Below are 12163 nucleotides of genomic sequence, written 5' to 3' on the forward strand. Positions count from 1 at the left end.
ATATACATAATCTTATTCTATTGTAATAAAGATAAAATAATGATCCTCTGATCAAGTAAAACATATTCAAAAGTTAAATATAATAGCGAATAAAAAAACTATTAAAACAACAACAAAAATATTGGATAAGTAAACAACCAATAACACTAGAATCATAATTTTATAAAAATAACAATGTAAGTAAGTGATTGAGTTTTAAAAAGATAAAATGGGAGAGAATTAAGAAAGAAATGAATTATCAACATGAATTGTGGTATAATAGTAAAATTACTTCAATCATGATCAAAAGTTTTAAATTAATAAATTCTACAATATACAATTTAGATTTAATCAGATTCTACAGATTTCCAACATCACTACATGGGAAACCAAAAAAAGTAAGAAGTGAATTCAACATGAATGACGCCGTTCGGCCAAACAAGATACATTATTTGTTTTCCATTACTGTTAAACTAAAAGAATGTACAATAATTATTGCCACATTGTTTTGTTTTTTTCCCAATCTGACCCAATATTTACTTCTTTATTAATTTTTTGATCTCTGCCAAATTATTCTTTCTTCTGCTTTGCGACAGCAATTGTTGATTAATTTTGTTTGTTTTTGATTATTTGTTCATTATTCCACTTTCCAAGAAAGGAGGATGAAGTAAGTATTTTGAGTAGTTATTTATTTTGGGATCATTAATGTTCACTAAGCCCTAGAACAGTTGCACAAATTCCAATTTTTTGATTTTGTGAATTCCTCACGGATCCCAAGATACATAACGAAATCACTAGTATTTCAGAAGAAGGAGACGAAGCAGCCTAAACAATTTTGTGGTCCTGAAAATTCTTTTAAGCAGTTTTGCTCTCTCAGGTAAATTGTTTTTTTAATTCCTGTTCGTATATAATTGGATGCTTTTGCGTGAAGTTTGGGACGCCCATGACTTTTTAGTTTATTATAACAACGACTTTGATGTAATGGGTTTGGAAATTTATCTGATGGGTTATTCGACTTTTTCTTTGATTTCTTACTTTTTCCTGTCCAATTTTGACTCTTGTTTAGTGTGAACGCAGGAAAAATCTGGCCTTGATTGTGATTCTGGGATACAAATTGAAAAAGAGGCTGATATTTTGGAGGATAATGGAATTTTTGCATGTTTTGAGCTCTGGAAAATTTTGGGTTTCTGCATATGATTGCAAAAGTGTTGTCTTTGGTTGGTTACAGGGTGGAAAAAGGTGTAGAGTTTCTTGAAATTGTGAGGTTGAGGTTCTGCTTATCTTGGGGTTGACTTGTCAAGATTGCGGTGGACATAAGGAGTTCTGGGTTTTATTGGTTTGGGGTGAATACCTTCTGGAATGTCTGAGAAAGTTCTTTTTTTTTTTCCTTCCTTTTTCCTTTTTTAAATGATACAATTGACGTTTCTTTTAGTTGACAATAGGAAGATAGATATTCGGGAATGTTCAATTCTTGTCACCTGGAAACTCATATATATATATATATATATATATATATATATATAACAAGAATCTGTTTTCACAATTGAGCTAGTTGTCTGTAGTGTGGGGTTCTGGAAACAAGCATGTGCTTGTAAAATGATGGAGATCTGAAATTGAGAGTTTATTGTGTGATCAGGTGAGATTTGCTTCAAATTGGTTGTATTGCTAGGAGATTGAGCTCATCGGGATCCTCACTAGTAGTTTCTGTGTTCTGAAGTGTGATAATAAGAACTTTTACTCTTAGTAGATGCTCCATTTCGTTATTTTAGTCTAGGGGTTGTGATTTTCGTTTAAACCTATCATGGATGAAGCTACGTGCAGCACGAATGCACTGCCTCCTTTTCTTGCAAAGACATATGAAATGGTGGATGATCCATCCAGTGATGCCATTGTCTCCTGGAGTTCGAGTAATAGAAGCTTCATTGTGTGGAATCCTCCAGATTTTGCAAGGGATTTGTTGCCTAGATACTTCAAGCACAATAATTTTTCCAGCTTTGTCAGACAGCTAAACACTTATGTAAGTGAGTTAGTTCCCCTCACATTTTTGAAATAATTTTTTGTTTCAATCAGTTTTATCTTATTTGTGAGTATTCACATGCCTTTGGCCTCTTTTGTGCACCAGGGATTCAGGAAAATTGACTCTGAAAAATGGGAATTTGCGAATGAAGATAATTTTGTTAGAGGTCAGCCACACCTTTTGAAGAATATCCATAGACGTAAACCTGTTCACAGTCATTCTGCACAGAATCTTCATGGCCTGTCATCTCCATTAACTGAATCAGAAAGAAAAGGATACAAGGAAGATATTCAAAAACTGAAGCATGAGAATGGATCACTTCACTTGGACCTACAAAGGCATAAGCAGGATCACCAAGGACTTGAATTGCAAATGCAGGTTTTGACTGAACGTGTTCAACATGCAGAACATCGTCAGAAGACCATGCTCTCCGCTTTAGCTCGAACCTTAGATAAACCAGTAATGGATTTGAGTCATATGCCACAACTTCAAGTGAATGACAGAAAAAGAAGGTTGCCAGGAAACAGCTGCCTCTATAATGAGAGTGACCTGGAAGATATGCGAGGGATTTCATCTAGGGCTTTGACTTGGGAAAATATGAACCCGTTCTCTCTTCTGACAATGAACGCAGAACTGTTAGGTCAGTTGGAATCTTCTTCGACTTTCTGGGAGGATGTGCTACAAGATGTTGATTCAGCTGGGATACAACAGAATTGTTCACTGCCATTGGATGAATCTACAAGTTGTGCAGTTAGTCCTGCTATATCTTACACACAACTAAATGTTGATGTGGGGCATAAGGCTTCTGGAATTGACATGAATTCTGAGCCTACTGCAAACACTACTCATGAGGTTGCGGAACCAGAAGACAAAGCAGCTGTAGCAGGGACAGCTACTAATGTTCCAACAGGGGTTAATGATGTATTCTGGGAACAGTTCCTAACTGAGAATCCTGGTTCAGTTGATGCATCTGAAGTCCAGTCTGAAAGGAAAGACATTGGTAGCAAAAAGAATGAAAGTAAACCAGTTGACAGTGGAAAATATTGGTGGAACATGAAGAGTGTAAATAGCCTGACAGAACAGTTGGGACATCTTACTCCAGCAGAGAAAACTTAATTTGGTAGGTATAAGATAAATGCTTTATTCATGTTGCTGGCCTTCTGGCTTGTTGTATATCTAGTGTATTAGTTGTTTTTGTCAGGTAGTAGTATACGTGTTGATGTATAAATTGATTTTGTTCTTGCTGTGCATTGCATGATATGAGGGAAATTGAGCTTCTTAAAATTCTCTGGCATAAATTCCTTCTTTTATGTTGGTTTGTTCTTATTAGCCTTGCTCGTTTTACTTTCATTTGGATACAATGTTTTTTCTTTAATATTTGATTTAAAATCTCCACATGTTTGCAGTCTTTTGTTTATCTTGTAAGATGCAGTGTCTCTTGTATCTAAAGTTCACTTTATTTTAAGCCACTCTGAAAGTATTGGGCCTGCACAACTTATTCTCCAATTATCCTATGTCACTGAATGCACATGCTCTCTAAATCACAAAATCACTAAAATGCAGGCTTTTGTTTTACCTTTTTCATTGTAATTGTTTACTCTTAAGTTAGAATTTTGCTTAGAGATGTTGGAGTTTTGTTTCTTTTGTTAAATGCACTGGTTATCCAATTATGGTTGAACTTCTACTTGCAGTTTCTCCTGGAAACAGGAAAAATCTGCTGCTGTTTGGCAAAGACAACTAATGCTATATTGGATACATAAACATGGTTAGATTGCCTATTCGGATTTGAAGTGAAGGACAATGGTGTATGAAAAAATACACACTCCTCTTTCTTACCCTTAATTTTATCCCCTGCACTTTTCTCTGTGTACACATTGTTGTAGGAGTGTCACTTCAGAGTATAGAAATTATGTTTCTTGAAGCCTCACACATTCTGTTAGCTTATATATCCGCTGGGTTGAAGGCTAATGAATGTTGTGTCTGAAGCACAACAAGAGCAAAGCAAAATCAAAGAAAGAATATGGTGAAGGAAGGACATAGTACAATTTGTCTTCCTTATCTTCTTTCATCATCTTAATATAATTTTCCTACGACCCCTAGCAGTCAATACAAAACATTAGAAGACAAATAGAACCTACTTGCTTTTGATGTAGTACCAGAGAGGAAAAGAGGGAAAGGGAAGGGGGGAGAAGAGAGAGTTAAGAGGATCTAAAGATAGAATTAGAACAAGTATGTGTAGCAGATGTTTCCTGTGTGGAGGAGGTGGAAGGTTCAAAGCATTTAAATCTGCTTTGTTCTATATTTAGCTGGGGCTTGTTTACCCTTTTTTTGGATATATAATTGGATGATGCCAAGCCATCTGTCAGACGCAATTAACAATATGGTTTCTCCTTTTTCACCTTCCTCTCGTTTTTCCATTTCTTTTCACACTCCAGTCCTTTATCCCCTGATTGGTACTTCTTAAAGTACCTCACTTCTCTCTTAGGGAAGTGGAGAAAAAATAGTCGCATCCAACCTTCACAAATTTAAAAGCCTCTTTCATGTCTGTGAAGTTTTAATAGTGACTTACTATCGTTATTATATTCCTAAACTAGAAGCTTAGGTTTGAGTATTAGAAATCTAGAAATGTGATCGTTACAGTTATATCTAGTCTGGAAATATGGACTATAATGTAATTATTAGGTCTCTATACCCTGTGATGCTTTCGGTTTTATAATTTGCAATGTCAACCATTTACATTTCTTCAATCTGGGTCGTGTTGGAACTTGATTCACAAATTATTGCCAACATGTTGAACAATGGAGGCTCCACTAACTTGAAACTGAAACATATTATAGATAGAATTGTCAACTTGAAATATCTTCATGGTGTGCAAGTGAATCACTGCTACAAAGAGGGAAACCAAGTGACTGACTTTCTTGCAAAACTGGCTTCCACATCTTCGCAGAATAGCATGTTCTACTCATTCATCTAGCTACCAAAACAAGCTAAGGGATTGGTTCAACTCGACAAGAGGCAAATGCCTAGCATTAGAACAAAAGCTAGTAAGGCGAACTTTTACATTAGCTAGTTAGTCTTACATAGTTGTTGAGCCAGAAAGTTGTAATTTTGGTTTTTTTTTGTGTTTTCGGTGATATTATATCACCACTTTTTTTGGCTTGACAGTGTTGCATTGAGGTTGGGCTCAGTCCCCCTCTGTCCCTTTTTCGCTGAATACAACACGACCTAGACTTTAATCTGGGTAATTGAATTATAAAAAAAAACTGATAATCCTGTCCGATAAATATGCTTGGAGTTCCCACTTTGCATTTGCTCATGATCTTAGTAATGATCAGGAGAAATTTCCTCCCTGTGTCCAACATTACAACTCCGACTTGTAGAGATAATTGTAGGTGTAGAGGCGTACTGGAGAATGTTGTAGTTGTCCTGATAGCAAATAATTCTAAAAAGTGCTTCGTGTCTATTGTGTTGCATAAAAGCTTCTGTTAAGGGGCCTCTTATTCTCCCTGGAGTTGCAGTGTTCTCATTAGAAAATCTACCTTAATGCTATGGTATTGTGATCTGGAACTTATTATTGAGATGTTGATTTCTCACAATCTTCTTTTAAAAGAAAAAAAAATTGATATGGTGATTGATTATCTTAATGTATTTGTCAGGTTCGTCCTCATTTACTTGATATTTTAGTGTCTGATCCGAGATGTGTGATTTCTCGCTAGCTCTTGCTACCTTTGCTATGTAGATTCTTCATTTTGTCTGGACCTCATTGTCAAATCAACCTTGATCAATGAGAAAGTCTCTCAATAGGTTTATGCGTTAGTTGGCTGCACCAAGTTTTTTTATTATGCTCTAAGCATGAAAATATATGGGATGCTCTCGGTGCTAAAGGCAGCATGGTATATTTATCAGTAACTTAGTTACTTTCTTTTTCATAGTGGAACAGTTTGTGCTCCAAAATAGCATACAAAGACAGGTTGTAAGACCAAGTAGTGGGAACTGCTCTTTGTTTGAGATCACTGTCTTGTCTTCCTGTTTAAAAGTAAGTATTTGTGGTCAAAGATTTAGATGTCTTGTGGCTGTGTAGATAACAAGTACTAAAGCCTACATGTCTTAAGTTGTGCAATACAGTCTTGAGTCAAAATCTTATCAGGCCAGAGAGCAAAATTGAAAATTTCAGAAATATTTGAGATTTTGGGAAAGCAGGGGTCACACTATTTGTATAAGGTGATTTCTTATATTAGATATTAGAATCCATTGGTGCAAAGCATGTCTCTGCCACGAAATCATTATAATTTCATCATCATACCCCCCCCCCCCCCAAACAAAAAGAAAACTGCTAGTGTCTGGATAGAGAAGGGGCACGACCCCAACAGGCCAGATGTTCAAACTTCTGAGTTCCCGAGTTTGGGTCAGATAGGACCAGATTCAATCAGATTGATCGTAGGTTTGAGTTCTGGTGTCGTACTACGGCCGGATCAAAAAGGAGGGAGGGGGACAACAAAACTCTTCCTGCCCAGAGGTCAAAAGTTGCTTGCTAACTTTAAAGCATTATGGAATCTAACTGCAGTTTCAACCCATACGAGTTCATGATATTTCAGATTTTCAGTGTAAACGTGCACTCTCTCAAATCCTAATTTTGCTGGACCTCGTGATCATTTCCAAGCTTGAACATTTTAAGCCCAAAATTCTCAATTGCAATTTTAGTAACGTTCTATTTGATATCAACATGCATACAATGTTTTTGATGATAAAAGTATAAGATTTGTGGAGAATAATTAGATATGCGAGAAATCAAAAAAATTGGAAAATAAGACAGGAAAAAGATATACTCTTTTTGTTTCAATTTAATTGTCTTACAACAAGTTATTCACAAAATTTAAGTGACTAAACCCGAGAAGAAGCCCAAAATAGTCCCTTATTTTTGGGTTAAGACTCAAAGTCATTCCTAAGTTTTCACATGGAGCACTAATAGTCCCTCATGTTTGCAGTATTGGTGCACTTTTGGTCCTCCCCTAAAACTTTTGCCTATTTTTTAACATTGTTTTTGTCCACAATTCTATGTATGAATTATTCAATTGTCTTTTTATATATTTAATAGAAATAATAATTTAATGTGAGAAAAAGTGAGAAGAAAAATACTTTGTTCTGTTTTGTAGAAATATTATTGTAGCTATAATTCGATAGGTTCATCATGTTGATTTCACGTGCAATAGTACAAAATTTTCTTTTCTTGCAACGTCATATGTTAAAGTTTTCTTAGTTTAGCTACAATAATATTTCTTCTAAATATGATAAAGTGTTCTTCTTTTCACCTTTTCTCACATGGAGTTATTATTACTATTAAATATATATAAAAAGATGATTGAACATTCCATACATAAAATTGTGGAGAAAATTAATTTTTAAAAATAAATAAAAATTTGAGAGAGGATAAAAAATGCATCAATATTGCAAACACAAAAAAATATTAATTTTTTATGTGAAAACGACTTAAGTCACGAGTACGCGAGTATTTTGGGTTTTTTCTCGACTAAACACATTTATTTAAGGCCGTAAACATTTTGAAAAACCTGAGTATTATTTATATCAGGCACAACAAATGCAGCTTCTAACAAGTAGTGCCAAATCACAATACTAAAATGGCAGCAACTTCCCCAACACCATCCATCCTCTCTTTCTTAGAAATGGCGAATTCCATCTCCGAACTTTACCAAGCTCACGCTTTCATGCTTAAAACTGGCATCTTTCGTAACCCTTTTGCTGCTAGTCGCCTCTTGACCAAAGCCACTGTTCTTCCCATTTCTTCCCCTGAAACCCTTTCATATGCACTCTCCGTATTCACTCACATTGAAGAACCCAACTCATATATCTACAACACTATCATACGTGCTTATTCCACTAGCCCCTTCCCACAACTTGCACTCATTATCTTCCTCAAAATGTTAAACTCTGTAAATAAAGTTTTCCCAGATAAGTACACTTTTACATTCATTGTAAAAGCTTGTGCTACTATGGAAAATGCTAAACAAGGTGAACAAGTTCATGGGTTGGTGGCAAAAAATGGACTTGACGAAGATATGTATGTATACAACACTTTAGTTCATATGTATGCGAGATGTGGGTGTTTTGAAGTTTCGCGTGGTATGATTGATGGGTTGGTTGAGGATGATGTTATAGCGTGGAATGCATTGTTGAGTGTGTATGCGGAAAGGGGGTTGTTTGAATTGGCGCGTGAGTTGTTTGATGAAATGCCTGTGAAGAATGTGGAATCTTGGAATTTTATGGCTTCTGGTTATGTAAATGTTGGGTTGGTGGATGAAGCAAGGAAGGTGTTTGATGAAATGTTAGTGAAAGATGTTGTGTCTTGGAATGTTATGATTACCGGGTATACTAAGGCGGATAGGTTTAATGAAGTTTTGGCTCTTTTTGAAGATATGCTAAGAGCTAAAGTGAAGCCTGATGATTGTACACTTGTGAATGTGCTGTCTGCTTGTGCTGGTGTTGGGTCTCTGAGCCAGGGAAAGTGGGTTCATGCATTCATCGAGAGGAATGGGATTGAGGTTCACAATTTTCTTGCTACTGCTCTTGTGGATATGTATTGCAAATGTGGATGTATTGAGAAAGGTTTAGAGGTGTTTAATGATACTTTGAGAAAAGATATTAGTACTTGGAATGCAATGATTGCAGGGTTCAGCAACCATGGGTATTTGGATGATGCATTAAAGACTTTCAATGAGCTCATTGCTGATGGTATCAAGCCCAATGAGGTTACTTTTGTAAGCGTTTTGTCTACTTGCAGTCAAGGGGGCTTATTAAGCGAGGGCCGCAGGATGTTTGAACTCATGATTAATGAGTATAGAATTCGGCCTACGCTTCTGCATTATGGTTGTATGGTTGATTTACTTGGTCGGTTTGGATTATTGGAGGAGGCTGAAGAACTCGTAAGCAAATTGCCAGTGAAAGAAGCTCCTGCTATTTGGGAGTCCCTCTTGAGTGCTTCCAGAAGCATTAATGATGTCGAATTGGCAGAGCGCATCGCTACCAAACTTTTAGAGCTTGATCCTTGTGACAGTGCTGGTTATGTTCAACTATCAAATGTCCTTGCATCCATGGGGAGATGGGGTGATGTGAGGGAAGTGCGGAGAAAGATGAGGAACGAGGGGATAACTAAAGAGCCCGGTTGTAGCATGATTGAGGTTGATGGAGTTGTTCACGAGTTCTTGGCTGGTGAAGGGATAATATTGTAACAAGTACAAAATACTTCTTGTAAAAGACCATCAATCTAAATTAGTGATGGTTTTATACATGCTGCATCTGGGCTTCATAGGAAGCTGTATTTTCCATTTGTCACAAGTGCTTGTTATGATCGTGGTACTATAATTTGGCTGGCCTGCTTCTACTACAGCCTGCAACTGACAGATGATCCAATCTGGTAAAGAATAGAGTTTTTCTTTATGCAGACCAAACTGTTGCTCATATAGGTTTGTTCTAAACTATAACAAACAGCTATCCTAAACTTGTGCTAGAGCCCAGAAGCAGCAATTATAAACCTGTATTATATTTATACTCCATTTCTTATTGTTAGTATGACACCAACACTTATCATTTAGGTACTTCTATATTTTGATAAGTTTCTCAGCCCTTAGTTAATGGCATTGGTATCCGTATCCAGACGAAAGTTCTGGGTTCTGGCTGTCAGATTCTAGTCCCAATTAAATTCCTTGTTAATTCCATAGTTAAGAGAAGTAGAGAACTAATATATCTTGATGAACAATACTGTGTTCATTGCCCTGGAAAATGTATAAAACATCCTGCTTGATTGCTCTTTGCAAACTTCAAAAAGTGATGTCTGTAATTTAAATTGCTTTTTTCTTCATTTCAGTATCTAAGTACATAATAATTTAAAAACAATTAACAGAATCTTAACAGAAGGTAGTACCTACAACTTATTTACATTTGGATTAAGAAACTCAAACTAAGCAATTGTTAGTCATCAGAACAACAGCATTTCTGTAATTCTGCTCCAATATTGACCTGGTTCAGCTCAAACCATACCTGCCGAAAGACTTTGATAATGAGATCATGGTATTCATCACAGTTGAGTGTTAGATAACAAGCCAATAACTCTTCAAGCTCCTCTGAGTTTTTTATCCCTCTCTGTGATATCATCTCAATCATCGAGTCTCTGAAGTCGCTGAAAGGGTCAAATGAACTCTTCATAATAGCATAGCTATCGAAAACTGTCCTGTCTCCTCTGAATCTCTCCTTTGTCTCGTGTCTCATCTTCATCTTTGCTTTCTTCATGTCTTCAAGAGCTTTGATTCTGCATTCCATCTTGGCTGTTGTTCGTGGTGAATATGCTCTGACTTTAACACCATGTTTTCTTCTTCTCTTCTGGTTTATGTATACTGATTTTCTCTGCTGATAAACACTTTTCTCTGACATTTCTTTGATCCTCATGTCTTTCATCTCTAGACATTCTGATTCAAATTCTTCTTCAGACAATGCATCAGCTTCTTCCTCTAGATTCAGAGTTTTGAACATCATGCAATTTTCGTCCATTGAATTCAGACTGGAATCCGTGTTAGACACACTCCGCGTCTTTCTTGAATTATAGGCTGTTGGTTTCTCCTTCCCCCTTTTCAGTACCTTCTCATTCTCGGGTTCTATTTCGAATATATCTTTCTCTATCACCTCTGCTGCTGTTTCTTCTTCTTGACCAAGTTCTCTAGCATTTTCCGCTATTCTTTCCTCCAAAGCTTTTCTACTAAGTTTCCTCAACTTCTCATCTTTGACAGAATTCCTCTTTCTGTTGCTGAATTCTGCTTTATTCTGGGAAATCAACATTTTCTTGGGCTTTTCGCTTATCTTTCTAGAAACCATATCATTGAACTTATGATTCTCTTCTCCCAAACTACTCTTGGAATTCCAAGTTGAATCTTGATCAAATTCATCATAAGAACCACACCAGAGTGGATTCTGAATCTGTTGATGCTGAGGATGAGCTTCAAATCTGTCTTCAGTAAAAGAAAGCCTCCAATAAGGATCATCATCATCATCCCCACCATAGAATCTTCCTTCCTTTAAACTAACATTCGTCCGCGAGGTGAAAGAAGTCAAATCCACCTTTCCCTTGTGCTTCATCTTTGCTGCTTCTTGATGCTCACTGCTGCCGTCCTTCTTTTGCTTGAATTTTGAAAGCCAAGAAACAGGGAAAACATGAGTGATCAATGAAGATGAAGGTTTCTTTTTACCCCACTTCATGTTGGAAATTTGCTAGTAGAATTGTGCTTCTTGGAAGGTAAAAAAAAAAAGAATTGAAATAGAAGCAGTTATGGGGCAGTTAGGCTGTTAAATAGGGAAGTGGGATTCATGTTGGAGTAAGGTTGTCCACTTTTTTAGGTTGTATGTATTTGCTTTTTGGAAATGTATTTACTACTACTATTTAGTTCAAAAGAAAGGCCCGCCATTTGGAAAATCTTGTGACCACTTGCCCACTTCTTCCCACTTTCTAGTTTTTGCAGAATTGCTGTTCTATTTTCAAGGGACCAAATTCACTTGGTCTCCTACCTAAAGTCACGCAACTACTTTATTTTTTGTCTTTTATTTTCTACCCCATTTTTTTTTTTTTGAATTTTACTTGTATATTTACTGAGGGTTTTAATTTTTTTACACTGTTCATGTATTTTAATTTGTCACACAGGTCTAAGTATTGTAAAAGATGAGTGTTTCTGATTAGTGAAACTTACGTTCATTCACATGAGTTCATTAATGTTTCTTACTTTAGACAGAAATTATTAAGTAAATCATCTTTTTATTAGGATTAAAGAGTCAACCGAGCACCTTAACGAAGAGATTGAATACCCAGATCGAATCAACATTACTAAGTTGTTTTATAGATATCACGAGCATCTCAAAATTGTATTTAAAGTTGGGTAAAAGTTATAGTACTAGTTTGATGAAGGAGGTATAGGGGCACTAGTAGGGCCCAAAAGTTTCCACTTTAGTTCTACCTTAAAACATGATTTAGCATTTCTTTTGTTTTTTAGATTGGGTTCCTTCTTTTGCTTTTAGCTTTGTCTCTAGTAACTTCACCTTAACTTTGGCTAATAATGATGCTCATTAGAGATCATTACACAGTTTGTGTGATTGATACCTCCATTATTTTGA

General features: G+C 36.1%; 3 protein-coding genes across 7 annotated transcripts; 2 read left to right on the forward strand and 1 right to left on the reverse strand.

Moving 5' to 3' along the window:
• Nucleotides 1-371: 371 nt before the first annotated feature.
• LOC129874140 (heat stress transcription factor A-4c-like) lies at nt 372-3280 on the forward strand. Of its 5 annotated transcripts, none has more exons than XM_055949378.1 (3): nt 372-856; nt 1046-1996; nt 2102-3280. In XM_055949378.1, exons 2-3 carry the CDS (start codon nt 1781-1783, stop codon nt 3110-3112), a joined length of 1227 nt encoding a protein of 408 aa, XP_055805353.1. In that variant the 5' UTR covers nt 372-856; nt 1046-1780; the 3' UTR covers nt 3113-3280. The 5 variants fall into 5 exon arrangements, with proteins under 5 accessions (XP_055805353.1, XP_055805354.1, XP_055805352.1 ...); XM_055949379.1 differs by having other exon boundaries at nt 1057-1996; XM_055949377.1 differs by having other exon boundaries at nt 372-646.
• Nucleotides 3281-7517: 4237 nt separating this feature from the next.
• On the forward strand, nt 7518-9649 carry LOC129874551 (pentatricopeptide repeat-containing protein At4g18840). Its single transcript, XM_055949849.1, has one exon. It carries the CDS (start codon nt 7633-7635, stop codon nt 9238-9240), a length of 1608 nt encoding a protein of 535 aa, XP_055805824.1. The 5' UTR covers nt 7518-7632; the 3' UTR covers nt 9241-9649.
• A 305-nt stretch (nt 9650-9954) lies between these two features.
• LOC129874552 (transcription repressor OFP5) lies at nt 9955-11561 on the reverse strand. Its single transcript, XM_055949850.1, has one exon. The coding sequence runs from the start codon at nt 11255-11257 to the stop codon at nt 9980-9982; it is 1278 nt and encodes a 425-aa protein (XP_055805825.1). The 5' UTR covers nt 11258-11561; the 3' UTR covers nt 9955-9979.
• Nucleotides 11562-12163: the final 602 nt, after the last annotated feature.

This window comes from Solanum dulcamara, chromosome 11, assembly GCF_947179165.1.
Source record: "Solanum dulcamara chromosome 11, daSolDulc1.2, whole genome shotgun sequence".
NCBI lineage: Eukaryota > Viridiplantae > Streptophyta > Magnoliopsida > Solanales > Solanaceae > Solanum > Solanum dulcamara.